The 15,452-nt window shown below is 43.7% G+C and overlaps 1 protein-coding gene across 3 annotated transcripts; it reads right to left on the bottom strand.

Moving 5' to 3' along the window:
- Positions 1 to 892: 892 nt before the first annotated feature.
- On the bottom strand, positions 893 to 15,191 carry LOC129163624 (uncharacterized). 3 transcript variants are annotated; one of them, XM_070546814.1, is made up of 12 exons: positions 15,010 to 15,191; positions 13,767 to 13,886; positions 12,951 to 13,096; positions 12,624 to 12,740; positions 9,124 to 9,163; positions 9,019 to 9,051; positions 8,499 to 8,644; positions 8,166 to 8,282; positions 7,850 to 7,889; positions 7,744 to 7,776; positions 7,572 to 7,662; positions 893 to 1,117 (listed from the first exon to the last, which is right to left on the bottom strand). In XM_070546814.1, the coding sequence occupies exons 1-12, from the start codon at positions 15,047 to 15,049 to the stop codon at positions 1,006 to 1,008; spliced, it is 1,035 nt and encodes a 344-aa protein (XP_070402915.1). In that variant the 5' UTR covers positions 15,050 to 15,191; the 3' UTR covers positions 893 to 1,005. The 3 variants fall into 3 exon arrangements, with proteins under 3 accessions (XP_070402915.1, XP_070402916.1, XP_070402917.1); XM_070546815.1 differs by having other exon boundaries at positions 893 to 1,112; XM_070546816.1 differs by having other exon boundaries at positions 14,981 to 15,139.
- Positions 15,192 to 15,452: the final 261 nt, after the last annotated feature.

Raw genomic sequence — 15,452 nt, 5'->3', positions numbered from 1 at the left:
TTTCAAAGCCCGTCTGGAGGGTCGACCCCGGTACCGTTCGGCGGCGTCAGCAGGTGCTCTTATTTTGAAAGGACGTCGTCTGGTTGTTAAACGACGAAAATCTCCAACTTCACAGTTCTTAGTTTAAAGACGAAAACACATCTGGCCAGGCTGTGCTTTTCTTTAGGATGACGGTGACTAGAACTGAAGTCAAAATGGAACTGACTTAAAATGGCGTTGCCTTGTTTTATATCTCTGAATTGTTGATAAGTTGTAGTAAAGTGGATTGGACACTTGAAGTCAACACCAGATTCTCCTGCGGCAGCCGAAAGCTCTGATTGGTTGGAACAATGTGTCATGTGTTTCTATGGAGATGAGGATCAGTATGTCTGTGCCGTAGTCCTGTTTTCATTAAACATAACTCATGACATATTTATTTCACAGATCATTCACTTGATTATTGTTGATCAACATCTGTTTTGCTTAATAATTTTAATCACAAATAAAGTACTTTGATTAAGTAAAGCTTCTTCTCCTCCTTCGGACTCTTCTCCTGGAATGTAAACAGTCTGAGGAACACCCGACCTTGGCTTTTCTACACGGGTGTTATTGTGCACAGGGGGCAGCTGTATGGAGTTGAAAATAATGAACTTCATAACCTTACAATATTTACCTACAACTGTACCATGTTCAACTCTTTGGGCTTCCTGACAGGGTTGCGGAAGGCAGTTTATAAATAAAGCTTTGATTGATTGATTGAAAGTGTCTGAAATGTCATATCCCAACTCCCCCCTCTCTTAGTTTATTGGGAAGCCTGCGATGTCCCGATTGAAACATCTTTAGTTCATGTGGTTCTGACTGCCAAATGCATCGCTAAGAAAACTATCGTCGTGAATTGGAAAATATCTTTGCATTAACCAGTAAAGGAATCTTTTATTCATATTACACTTGATACAGCCTCTGCTTTCACTTCAAAACAATCTCTCTGGGCTCATTTGATCAGTTCCACATAGCAATGATGGGGGATCATTGATATTGTCCTGCAGGATGATGTGGGTGATGGGGTGGAGGGTCTGAGTTTGGAGTATCCGGACGTTCCTTGGAGGTGGGTTCACTGGGGGTGTCTGGGACTGCTGCACTGTAAAAAAAAAAAAAGTTGGGAAAACTCAAAATTTTGAGGCAACAAATTTCAGGAAAATTTTAAGTTTGGCACACCAACTTAATATTCTAAGTTATGCATTTGATTTTGACAAACTCTCAATTCTAAGTTTTGCTAACTTAGTTATAAGTTGGGAAGACTCAAAATTTTAAACTGTAATAAGTACGAAACCTGAGTTTATCTAACTCAAGTGTATGTTGTAGCAACTTTGAATCCCAAGTTTTTGTTACCCAATTTTAAGTTGTAAAAACTTTAAATTTTAAATAGTACTAACTGTAAATCCTAATTTATACCTCAATTTTAAAAGTTCCACTTACTTAAAATTTAACATTACCCCAGCTATTATTTTTAACTTTTCCAAACTCATCTAAGTTATTGAGGCATAACATTTTACATTTCAACAACTTTTAATTGTGACCTTAGCTTACTCCACTACAACGTGCTGCAACTTTTAACACATTTCACAGCAAAAAGTTGAATTACCACCTCATGTATATATTGCATATACCAACTCTGTTATTAAACAGTATAGGAAAATGTCATTTTTGATAACAGACCACACTTAATAATGTAACAGATGGGTTTAAACAGCAAATTCTAAACAAAAGCAAATTCAGATGCTGATGACAAAAGTGTTTTTATTTTGAACTTTTGTCACATCATGTTAAACACCATGTGTAACACTTCCCAAAAACTGAGAATGCTTAGTAAAACACTACACAAGTTAAGCTATGGAGCATAAAACTTATCTCGACAGACAATATTGGTATTAAAACATTAAGATCTGTTTGATACAGAACAGCTGAAAAAGCTGAACTACAACTGTAGGAAGCCCAACATATCTAGCTGTGAGACCAGCTGTAAGACTAAATTATTTTAAACTTATGCACTTTAATGTACAATTACAAGACCCTGGCGTCTATCTGGTTGAGTAGCCCAACTCCAGAATAACTGGCTGAACAGGAACAAACAAAATGCTGACCTTGTACCACACATTTTAAGAGAAACTCCAGTAAAACATAAAAATATCTAGCATAGCATTACAAATAAAAATTTATATAATTTCCTTTCTGTATAAAACTGTCTTTTTTATTAAAGTGGCAACAGTGGAAACAATGACTTGAACTCTACATTTACGTAAGCCCAAAACTGAAAAACTGCAAGACATTAAAGAAAAAAAAAGGTAAGGTACATCCAACAGCCACCATATAGGATTCATAGAAAAAGCCTGTTTTTGAGGGATCTTACCCTTGCCGAGAGATCTGTCCCAAGTCCCATAAAGATTTTCTGAACTGTTTCAAAGGTGTACCTGAGATCTTTTGGGTATTGAAGGTTTAAGACATAGATCAACCCAAAGACAAAGCCAAAAGCCGTTGGCAGATCTGGGAGATCCTGAAGGATGATTGTTTCTTCAACAACCACAGCAAGGTTCATCACATTTACAGCAGGTGAAGTACAGTCATCCTCCAGCAGAGTGAGGATACCCACGGAGAGACCTCTTGTCTGCTCCTCCTCTGGGTCAGTATCCTTTTAAGAAGAGATGGAAAACAATGTTAATGCTTTATTGTAGGGCTGGGCAATATGGACCAAAACTGATATCTCAATATCTTTTAGCTGAATTCCGATATACGATATACATCTCTATATTTTTCCTCCTGTAAATTATTTACAAGTTAACTCACTTCAAGCTGTCTTGAGAAATTATATACAAAAATCAGTAGATTAAATTCATAACAATGTATTGATTCTTGTCAAACTAACTTTAGTGTCTATTCTCTACCAGCCTGAGCTTTAGAAACACTGGTACAGCTGTCTGCTGACACACACACACACACACACACACACACACACACACACACACACACACACACACACACACACACACACACACACACACACACAGTTGAGAGTTAGAGGTGTATCAAATGTCCCACAGGCACTTTTAAATTATATACTTATAATTAATGTAAAAAAATTTTTATTTCATCTAGAGGTGGGCCATATCATATATTTCTTGCAGACACCTGATGAAGTTATATGACAAAATGAAAAAAAAGAACAAAAGAAAAAAAAATTCAGAACAGAAACTCACCTTTAAGCAGCCTGGTCCAGAGTTAAAGTGTTTGGACCCACAGCTCTGCGTTGGTGCACTGTTTGCCAGTGTTTGGACAGGCTCCTCCACGTCCTGCTGCTCTGTGTATTTCCTCCGCCATCTATCGGTGTTTGCTCCTCCGTGTCGTCTGCCACGCAGTCCCACTGCTCCATCCCAGTGCTAAATCTGCTCCACCGTCTATGAGTGTAAAGTGTATTAAAGCATAATTTTGTAGTTTTTAAGTCAACACACATTCAACACTAATTGCTAGCTGCTGTTGCTACATTAGCCATTAGCAATGTGAGTTGGCAATTATTCTCTCAATATTTAGCTTGTTTATCAAAAGAAATTGAAATATTATTAGTGGTAAAGGAGATATCATTTCAAACTATAAACAAGTACGAAATGAAACAGTTAGTTACAGAGGTCCATGTTTTTTAAGTACAGGCTAGTTGCAGAATATAGCCTATAGCATAAATCTCAACCGTCGACAGCCTTACCTTAAAAAAATCACCTGTAAAAGTTGTTTAAGCGTGTAGGCTACCTTTTTTATAGCACAAAACATATTTATAATTTATTTTTAACATAATTTGAACCCAGGAAAAAGGGGAAAACTTACCTATGCAGCCTCCTTTGCCTCCGACCACACGCAGAATTAGACTGACTTCTCCAACTCCAAAAGCTGACTTTCCCGCATTTCACATTAAAAGCATGGACGTTAGCAGAACTTGGGCACGATATTATGAAGTCCAACTTAAATATGTAAGTTCATACAACTCACTTAATATTGTTGAAGCACACAACTAATTTGGTTTGTCAGGCTGACTTAATTTATTGCACTTACTTAATTCGTGAAACATAGATTTTAAGTTTGAACAACTTAAAATACCTTTTCATCTCAAAAAACACAAGTTGCTTTTATTACAGTGTGGAGGTGCTTGGGTTGCTTCAAGGGGTGGACTACTGGCGGTTGTGAGTGGGGCCCCTTGGGGGTCTTGGCGGTGACCATGGGTCGACGCCTGGCAGCTGCATTGCCCCTGAGCAGGTCTAGGTGGGGGTCTGGGGGCCTGGGGGCGGCCGGCCCCATGTGGGGATCTGGGCGGGGTCTTGGGGGTCTGGTCCTGACATGTATGCTGCCGGGAAGAAGGCAGGAACATGTGGCAGTGCCTGGTCCAGGCTCAGGGGCCTCGGGTAGACCTTGGCTCCTCTGCTGTTCCATCACAGGGGGGGATGTCCAGGAGGGGGAGGACCCAGCCTTACCTGGATGTCCTATGTCTTTTATATTCTGGAAGTTGTGCAAATGCAGGGATGGGAGTAGATATTCTGCTGGCGTGGGGCTGGGTTGGTGCCCTCGGACTCCGTGAGGCTCTGTAATACTGCTGCTTTGGGCCCTGGCAAGATGGGCTGGGGTCTCCATGCCCTGGGTGGCATTTTGGCAACAGAGGTGCCTATTGGGGCCAGTGGGGGAGCTGGCTCCCTGGAGGGCTTAAGTCCAACCAGCCATTCCTCCCCATCCCCACACATTTTTCTCCTCTACAGTCATGGGTACCGAATTCGGTACTTTTAAAGGTACCGACCGAATTCCACAGCAACGACCGAGCACTGATTCACTTCATTTGAAACGGTGCCTCGTTTCGGTACCCGTCCTTCTCAACGAGAACTTGCCTAGACAGCTGCGCATGCGCAAGAGCGTTATGTCATCAGTCGCTGCGAGCGACTTGTAAACAGAGCAGCATGGTAGAAAGAACGCACGCTTAAGCTTGGGTCCACTTCACTAAATGTGATGGGTAACTGGGTGATGCAGCGACAATGATCTAAGTGAGACATCCTCATCTTAATCTGCTCCGGTAGGTAAATAAAATGTAAGATAACGTTAGCTTGATTTGTTAGCTTCTGTTTCACTAATGGTGCGTTCGCTTTCTCCTCGGAACTCCGGAATTCCGACTAGAAGAACATGAACGCGCACTAAAGTTTGGCTTCACTTTACTAAATGCGACGGGTGATTGGGTGAAGATGAAACCAGTGACAACGATCTAAGTGTGAGGCATAATCGTTTAAATCTGCTCCAGCAGTTAAACTGTTTAAGATAACGTAGCTTGATATGTTAGCTTTCTATGCCACCATTGTTATCATCTAATGGTGCGTTCGCTTTCTCCTCGGAAATTCTAACTTCCCAGTAGGAAAAATCAATTGAAAAAGGACGGTAAAAGGAATGAAGATACACAGTAAATTTAGTTCACAGTAAAGATGTTTGCTTCAGTTTAATTATCAGCTTTTAAAACTACAAGGACGATGTTAAAATACAAACAGTTGTATGTTATTTATCGTGATATTTATCAAATATGGTTATAAATTGAGAAAAAATTATATCTAATTATAAAAGAGAATTAAAATATTAAACACTCAAAAGTATCAAAAATTGGTACCGTTAAGTACCGGTATCGATTCGTAGGTACCGGGAATTAGTACCGGTTTCATGCACATAGGACCTTGGGGGGTGGACAAGTCAGGGGGTCTGGGTATGGACCCCATTTCCACATTCCTGTGGCAAACTGCCCCCCAATTTTATTTGTACCTTAAACACTTCCACCAACGACATTCCACGCAAACACACACTTAGGGCCTTGGGAGTGAGCACATTCAACGGCATTTGGCAGGGGGATTTCTCAGCCTCATCCCAAGTGCCGGTGCCCACTTCCAATTTTAAACTGCACTTAGACACTGAGGGCTGTGGGTGCAAGTGGGGTGGTGTGGTGGCATCAGCTGGCATAGGCCAGACGATGCCTGCACTGCCCGCTCACCACAGCCATGGAATACGCCTCATCAACACTCACTAACACCATATTGGAGCAGGCGGAGTGAAACTAGGGGTCTTAGCACACCTCTGTTGTCACTTGGCTTCCCGGGGCTGGAGGCTAGGAGGGGGATCTGGCCATCTGGCTGGGGTCTGGGTGGTGGGTCACTTTGCTCGGCATTGGGCGGGGGAGCCTGCTCATCAGCACCCAAGCAGAAAGGGCCGAACTCTGGGAACCGGTAATGGTTGTACCCCATGTGCAGCAGTACCGGGACCAGAATGAATAGGGTGTGTATGGGGAGCATGAGTGGGTGTCCGGCGTGCATTTTTGTCCTGAGTTGTGAATATCATGTGTCCATCTGTTGCTAAAAACTGCCACAGGCACTTTTGTTTTACCAATATAAATGTTATTTTAGGATAAAAGTGGCTAAGAAGTCCCAATACATAAAAGTGATGGCATCTGGAAAACTGGGACCTTTAAACAATACTTTTTAAAGCTAAGTGTTATTAATGCTGATGATAATGCAGAGGACACAAAGTGTATAAAAAGTTTAAATAAGCACGTTACAGTATAGATGAGCTCCAAACGCTTGTGACTAATGAATCTAAATAGAAAGCAGCAGCAGGTGAAGAGTAACAGCACTTTAGAATGATTGGTGATGGTGAAAGCTCTGCAGTCGTCCAAAACCCCCAACACACAGAGCATCACCTACAAAGGTGAGTCAGGGTTGGATACCTTCACATTCTTGTACAGACACCCCCCCCCCACCCCCACCCCCACCCCACTGGGTGCAGGGGCAAGTAAAGTTAGCTGAAAACAGACAAAATGTTTCAGTCATGACCAATGATGAGAAGAGATGCTGTTCATAACGAGACTAAGTCACTTCAGCACCACGGGTCCCCAGAAGAACAAAAAAATGAATGCAAGTCAACGGGGCAAAACGGCTATTTTCTAATTCCGCTTGTTTTGTTCCATGGATTTCACATTTGACGTCCGTGAATTTTAAAGACACATGTTGTTAAGAACGAGCTTATTTTCGAACGGGGGGAACAATATTTTAGGTTTTGTGTGAAAATAAGTCCAGGACTACAAATGCGCTTCATTAAAGTGATGTCATCGAACCAGACACGGAGAAAACTGAGGGAAAATGGCCGTAAGTTCAGCAAACTTCCCACAGGAGGAAAGAACCACCATAAATTTGGTCATGTGGTAAGTAGCAGCTACGCTAGGGGAGAGGAGATTATGTGGTGACGTCACAAATGGAACACGCTGATTTCTAGTTTGTAATCATGCTAATTACGAACTTTTACAAGCTGATAAATCCCAAAGTACGTGACTGGCGTGGCTGAAACACCCGTCGTTACTTTTCATCTAAATTGCAGTACAACATGTGTGATCCAGGGCGTAAGGCAAAGCGGGTTAAAAAATAGCATTTTCAGCCCCGTTGACTTGCTTTCATTTTTTCGTTCTTCCGTGGACCCATGGGCCGACCGGAAAGGAGACTTGGGCTCCCTGTTAGGTTAAAAGGATGAAAATGAAACAGTACCTGTGATTTTCCTTTCTGGATTTGTAGAAGAAGTATCCACCCACAGCCATACACAGTCCTACTACGGCTACGATACCGAGAACCAGAGGAACTGAATGTCCATCAGAATATTATTAAAATTAAATCCTGTCTTTTTGAGCTTGTTACAGTGATCTACATACAGAATGCTCACCCGTAACTTTGTGACCCTCTTCTCTGCAACTTGCTGTGAAACAAAAACAATTTGTTAAAAATGTCAAAATAACTCAAAGGAAATCAAGACAGACAAAAATACTCACCGGTGCAGTTCGCCCGGAAATTAGTCCGACATGCGGTTGTCTGTGGAAAACACATAACAGATGTGACTGTGATCAGGAGATTAGGGTAGAAATAATAATAATAATAATAATAATAATAATAATAATAATGGAATATCCATTATACAATGTTCTCTGAGAATTGCACCTAAAGTCCCATATGCTAACATGACTAGTGTTTGAAGGAAAATAAGTGTTGAAATTATATTTTTTGATTGTTACATCATCAAGTAAATTATGCATCTAGGTTGTGACATGTAATGTGCTTATTTTTTCAAACAAATGTAAAGATTATCACCTTTGATGCACAATGGGATTTGTGAACAACGTTCGTGAAGCATTCCGTAGTCTCTAGATTTTTGAGGCTTTTTGTCTTCACCGATGGGAGTTTGTCCTGATGATTGGCAAGAACGGTCTAAAATAAACAGAAAAAATTGTTTGGCATAATCAGCTATAAGAAAATTAAAGGTATGACATTCCTGGAAGACTTAAAGACTTTTAAAATAAATGAAACTGAAACAAAAGGGTATATTTTATGAGCTAAAACCTAAAATAATAAGTGTGCTGGTAAAATAGATTTTAAAATAAAAGAAAACAGAAGGCAAAGTTGTTGTGGTGATGCTCATCTTACACCGTCATTGCTCCATGAGGAATCACAGCTAGACAGGTTGACATCTGGAGGGAAACCCTGGTGGTCTATGCTGTAAATCATCAGGTTTCCTCTGCGAGTGGCGGTACATTTGAGGTTAACAGCCTCACACAGCTGGAGAGGTAATGCTGGGGATACAAGTTATAAAACAACATATTACAAGTAATTTACAAAACAAAATAACATTTGTATTTATTAATCACGTGTCTAAACTGATTCCATTGTGATTCTTTATATAAACATATCTAAATGCCCAAATAACTGATCAAACAAAAGCAGACTGTTATATTGTTCCAATAATGACCCTTATTATCATTAATAATCAAATGTAAGGTTATTAAATGATGCTGCACCTCCAGTTGGACTTAAACACGTTAGGTGTGATGAGTCGTCCTTAGCTAAAATTCAACTTGAAGCTAAATTAGGCTATGTTCACGCCAGGTTCACACTTAAATCCTGCATTTCTGAACTTGTTACAGTGATCTACATACAGAATGCTCACCTGTAACTTTGTGACCCTCTTTGCTGCAATTTGCTGTGAAATGAAAACAATTTGTTAAAAATGTCAAAATAACTCAAAGGAAATGAAACAGACAAAAATACTCACCGTTGCATTTCGCCTGGAAATTTGTCAGAAATCCAGTTGTCTGTGAAAAACACATAACAGATGTGACTGTGATCAGAAGATTAAGGTAGAAATAATAATAATAATATTAATATTAGTAATAATAATTATTATGGAATATCCATTATATAATGTCATTGTCGTCTTCCTCCGCTTATCCGGGTCCGGGTCGCGGGGGCAACATCCCAACTAGGGAGCTCCAGACTGTCCTCTCCCCGGCCACCTTCACCAGCTCCTCCGGCAGGACCCCAAGGCGTTCCCGGACCAGATTGGAGATGTAACCTCTCCAACGTGTCCTGGGTCGACCCGGGGGCCTCCTGCCGGCAGGACATGCCCGAAAAACCTCCCCGGGGAGGCGTCCAGGAGGCATCCTGACCAGATGCCCAAACCACCTCAACTGGCTCCTTTCGATCCGGAGGAGCAGCGGTTCTACTCCGAGTCCCTCCCGAATGTCCAAACTCCTCACCCTATCTCTAAGGCTGAGCCTGGTCACCCTACGGATGAAACTCATTTCGGCCGCTTGTATCCGCGATCTCGTTCTTTTGGTCATTACCCAAAGCTCATGACCATAGGTGAGGATTGGGACGTAGATCCACTGGTAAATCGAGAGCCTGGCTTTCTGGCTCTTCTCCCTCTTCACCACGACAGATCGGCTTAGCGTCCGCATCACTGCAGACGCCGAACCAATCCGCCTGTCGATCTCCCGATCCCTCCTACCCTCACTCGTGATACTTAAACTCCTCCACTTGAGGTAGGACCTCTCTCCCGACCCGGAGTTGGCAAGCCACCCTTTTCCGGTCGAGAACCATGGTCTCAGATTTGGAGGTGCTGATCCTCATCCCAGCCGCTTCACACTCGGCCGCGAACCTACCCAGCAAGAGCTGAAGGTCAGAGCTGGATGAAGCAAGGAAGACCACATCATCCGCAAAAAGCAGAGACGAGATTCTCCTGCCACCAAACTCGACACACTCCACACCACGGCTGCGCCTAGAAATTCTGTCCATAAAGATAATGAACAGAACCGGTGACAAAGGGCAGCCCTGGCAGAGTCCAACCCTCACCGGGAACAGGTCCGACTTACTACCAGCTATGCAGACCAAACTCACGCTCCTCTGGTATAGGGACTGAATGGCCCTTAACAGAAAGCCACCCACCCCATACTCCTGGAGCGTCCCCCACTGGGTGCCCCTGGGGACACGGTCATAAGCCTTCTCCAAATCCATAAAACACAACTTCCATGCCCCCTCCATCACCCTTGCAAGGGTTATAGAGCTGGTCCACAGTTCCACGGCCAGGACGAAAACCACATTGCTCCTCCTCAATCTGAGATTCAACTATCGATCGGACCTTTCTCTCCAGTACCTTTGAGTAGACCTTTCCAGGGAGGCAGAGGAGTGTGATCCCCCTATAGTTGGAACACACCCTCAGGTCACCCTTCTTAAAGATGGGGACCACCACCCCGGTCTGCCACTCCACAGGAACTGCCCCTGATGACCACGCAATGTTGCAGAGACGTGTCAACCATGACAGCCCTACAACATCCATAGCCTTGAGATACCCAGGACAAACCTCATCCGCCCCCGGGGCTCCGCCGCTGTGTAGTTGTTTGACTACCTCAGCAACTTCTGCCCCCGAGATTGGACAGTCCATCCCCAGGTCCCCCGGCTCTGGTTCCTCTTCGGAATGCACATAGGTGAGATTGAGGAGCTCCTCAAAGTATTCCTTCCACCGTCCGACTATAGCCCCAGTTGACGTCAGCAGCTCCCCATCCCCACTGTAAACAGTGTGAGCGAGTTGCTGCCTTCCTCTCCTGAGGCGCCGGACAGTTTGCCAGAACCTCTTTGGAGCCGATCGATAGTCGTTCTCCATGGCCTCACCAAACTCCTCCCACACCCGAGATTTTGCCTCGGCAACTGCCACTGCTGCACCCCGCTTGGCTATCTGGTACCTGTCTGCTGCCTCCGGAGACCCACACACCAGCCACTCCCTGTTGGCCTCCTTTTTCAGCCTGACGGCTCCCCGAACCTCTGGTGTCCACCAGCGGGTACGGGGGTTGCCAAAACGATTGGCACCGGCCACCTTGCGACCACAGCTAGCAACAGCCGCCTCAACAATCGCAGAGTGGAACAAGGCCCACTCGGAGTCAATGTCCCCCACTGCACTCGGGATGCAGTCAAAGCTCTGCCGGAGGTGGGAGTTGAAGACTGTCTTAACAGGTTCTTCTGCCAGGCATTCCCAGCAGACCCTCACTATGCGTTTGGGTCTGCCAGGTCTACGCGGCATCTGATACAACTCACCACCAGGTGGTGATCAGTTGACAGCTCCGCTCCTCTCTTCACTCAGGTGTCCAAAACATACGGCCGCAGGTCAGATGATACGACTACAAAGTCTATCATCGACCAGCGACCTAGGCTGCCCTGGTACCAAGTGTACCGATGGGCATCCTTATGTTCGAACATGGTGTTCGTTATGGCCAAACTGCGGCTTGCACAGAAGTCCAATAACGAAACACCACTCGAGTTCAGATCAGGCGGGCCATTCCTCCCAATCACACCCCTCCAGGTCAAGCTGTCATTGCCCACGTGAGCATTGAAGTCCCCCAGCAGGACAATGGAGTCCCCTGATGGAGCACTATCTAGCACTCGTCCCAGGGACTCCAAAAAGGGTGGGTCCTCTGAACTGACATTTGGCCCATAAGCACAAACAACAGTCAGGACCCGTTCCCCGACCCGAAGGCACAGGGAAGCTACCCTCTCGTCCCCCGGGGTAAATCCCAACACACAGGCAGAGAGTCTTGGGGCTAACAAAAAGCCAACCCCAGCCCTCCGCCTCTCACCCGGAGCAACTCCAGCAAAGGAGAGTGTCCAACCCCTCTCAAGGACTTGGGTTCCAGAGCCAATGCTATGTGTCGAGGTGAGTCCGACTATATCTAGCCGGTACCGCTCAACCTCTGCCACAAGCTCCTGCTCCTCCCCCGCCAGCGAGGTGACGTTCCATGTCCCAAAAACCAGTTTTCTTGTCCGGGGATCGGACCGCCAAGGCTCCCGCCTTGGTCTGCCACCTGATCCACATTGCACCAGACCCTTCACGTTCCTGCTGCGGGTGGTGGATCCACAGTTGGATGAGCCCATGTATCCGGTTCGGGCTGGTCCCGGCCGGGCCCCATGGGCGAAAGCCCGGCCACCAGGCGCTCGCTCACGGGCCCCAACCCCAGGCCTGGCTCCAGGGTGGGACCCCGGTAACCCTCCGGGTCGGGTACTCCGACTCTTTGAATTTACATCCATGAAAGATCCTGTGATCCATTATACAATGTTCTCTGAGAATTGCACCTAAAGTCCCATATGCTAACATGACTAGTGTTTGAAGGAAAATAACAGTGTTGACATTATATTTTTTGATTGTTACATCATTAAGTAAATTATGCATCTAGGTTGTGACATGTACTGTGCTTATTTTTTTCAAAGAAATGTAAAGATGATCACCTTTGATGCACAATGGGATTTGTGAACAACGTTCGTGAAGCATTCCGTAGTCTCTAGATTTTTTAGGCTTTTTGTCTTCACCGATGGGAGTTTGTCCTGATGACTGGCAAGAACGGTCTAAAATAAAACAGAAAAAATTGTTTGGCGTGATCAGCTATAAGAAAATTAAAGGTATGACATTCCTGGAAGACTTTTAAAATAAATGAAACCGAAACAAAAGGGTATATTTTATGAGCTAAAACCTAAAAAAAATAAGTGTGCTGGTAAAATAGATTTTAAAATAAAAGAAAACAGAAGGCAAAGTTGTTGTGGTGATGCTCATCTTACACTGTCATTGCTCCACGAGAAATAACAGCTAGACAGGTTGACATCTGGAGGGAAACCCTGGTGGTCTATGCTGTAAATCATCAGGTTTCCTCTGCGAGTGGCGGTACATTTGAGGTTAACAGCCTCACACAGCTGGAAAGGTAATGCTGGGGATACAAGTTACAAAACAACATATTACAAGTAATTTACAAAACAAAATAACATTTGTATTTATTAATCAAGTGTCTAAACTGATTCCATTGTGATTCTTTATATAAACATATCTAAATGCCCAAATAACTGATAAAACAAAAGCAGACTGTTATATTGTTCCATTAATGACCCTTATTATCATAATAATCAAATGTGAGGTAATTAAATGATGCTGCACCTCCAGTTGGACTTAAACACGTTAGGTGTGAGTTGTCCTTAGCTAAAATTCCACTTGAAGCTAAATTAGGCTATGTTCACACCAGGTTCACACTTAAATCCGATTTTTATTATTTTGGTGGGGTTGTTCTGAAATGCAACACATGCGCAGATAAAGAAAATACATCGCCACCCCACTGCTGTCTGTCTGCTTGTGTTGGTTGGGCGCACATGCAAACCCGCAATCTCAGGGAGCCACGCCCACCTTCTTCTGGACCACCGGTTAAGTCTAGGGTTAGTTAATGATTACCATCAACCAAGATTAAAGATTTGGATCTACAGCAAAGGATGCATCTAGCCTCTACCTGTATTCTAACAGATACACCATAGCCACCTCACCTGGAAAGAGCTATCTTTAACCAATAACCTAACCCTCCTTTACAAATATTAATAAACATTATTACTCACTCCACAGCAGAACACTCCACAGAACAGCCCTCACGACCGACATGTCCAACGCTCTGTGTGCTACAGCCAGGTGAGCACTCGTGTTGTCACTAGGGATGAGGAGTACACCACTATCTGTATCTGTATGTTCAACCAAGAGAGAGGACCCAAGATGGCGGAATGAGCAGCGTCTTCATGCAGGCAGTGTAAAAAGATACGTTTTTTTATCCTGATTACTTAAAGTAGTTTGTGCTTAACCCAGTAGTTTCAACCTTAAATTTTGCAAGGAACCCGAAACCTACACTTTTAAAGAGTTTCGTCATCGAATATTCGCCAGTTTAAGACCTATTTGGAAGCAATGATGGAACACGACTACAGCTCAGCAGCTCTAAGGGAGGCTTGCGACGATGATGAAATAGAGGAAATGGAAGCAATTCAAGATATCTCAAAAGAGGAGAAAAATCAACAGGTTCCACACACCAACTAAAAACCCTAACCTGAAGAAGAAAAGAGGGTCTGGAAACCAGCCAGTGGAGGATGAGAGTACTGCCTAGGGATGGGTACCTTTGACATTTGAATCGATCCGGTGTTGTGTACTGGACAGAACACCGGTACTAATTCCCGGTACCTACGAGTCGATACCGGTACTTAACGGTACCAATTTGATACATTTGAGTGTTTATTATTTTAATTCTCTTTTATAATTAAATATATATTTTTCTCAATATATAACCATATTTGATAAATATCACGATAAATAACATACAACTGTTTGTATTTTAGCATCGTCCTTGTAGTTTTATAAGCTGATAATTAAACTGAAGCAAACATCTTTACTGTGAACTAAATTTACTGTGTATCTTCATTCCTTTCACCGTCCTTTTTCTTTTGATTTTTCCTACTGGGAAGTTAGAATATCCGAGGAGAAAGCGAACGCACCATTAGCTGATAACGGTGGCAATGGAAGCTAACATATCAAGCTAACGTTATCTTTAACAGTTTATTTAGCTGCTGGAGCAGATTAAAACGATGATGCCTCACACTTAGATTGTTGTCACTGGTTTTACCTTCACCCAATCACCCGTCGCATTTAGTAAAGTAAAGCCAAACTTTAGAGCGCGTTCATGTTCATCTAGTCGGAAAATGGGAGTTCCGAGGAGAAAGCGAACGCACCATTAGCGAAACGAAGGCTAACATATCAAGGTAACGTTATCTTAAACATTTTATTTACCTACCGGAGCAGATTAAAATGAGGATGTCTCACTTAGATCATTGTCTGTCGCTGGTTTCATCCAGTTACCCATCACATTTAGTGAAGTGGACCCAAGTTTTAGCGTGCGTTCTTTCTACCCATGCTGCTCTGTTTACAACTAGCTCGCAGGGACCGGCGACATAACGCTCTTGCGCATGCGCTACTGTCTTGGCAATTTCTTATGGCAAGCCAAAACCGCCACAATACGCCACTTTCCCAACCCGTCTAGTTAAGAAATGGCGAAAAAAACGCCATTTGATGTGCCAAGACGTCGTAAAATACGGCGAAAACTCTGCCAGAACGCCGTAATTGACGCCATTCTGAACGGTCCCGTAGAACGCCCGTAAAATACGACGTTTTTTCCGGACATTGAACGCCGTTTTTTACGTCACCTAATCCCAGACGCGTTCTGTGTGGGTGGCGCAAAATACGGCGTTTGGTACGGACATTGAACG

Source organism: Nothobranchius furzeri, chromosome 18 (assembly GCF_043380555.1).
Source record: "Nothobranchius furzeri strain GRZ-AD chromosome 18, NfurGRZ-RIMD1, whole genome shotgun sequence".
Classification (NCBI taxonomy): Eukaryota; Metazoa; Chordata; class Actinopteri; order Cyprinodontiformes; family Nothobranchiidae; genus Nothobranchius; species Nothobranchius furzeri.
The sequence above is the reverse complement of the archived record's forward strand: the minus strand, read 5'-3'. Positions and strand labels throughout refer to the sequence as shown.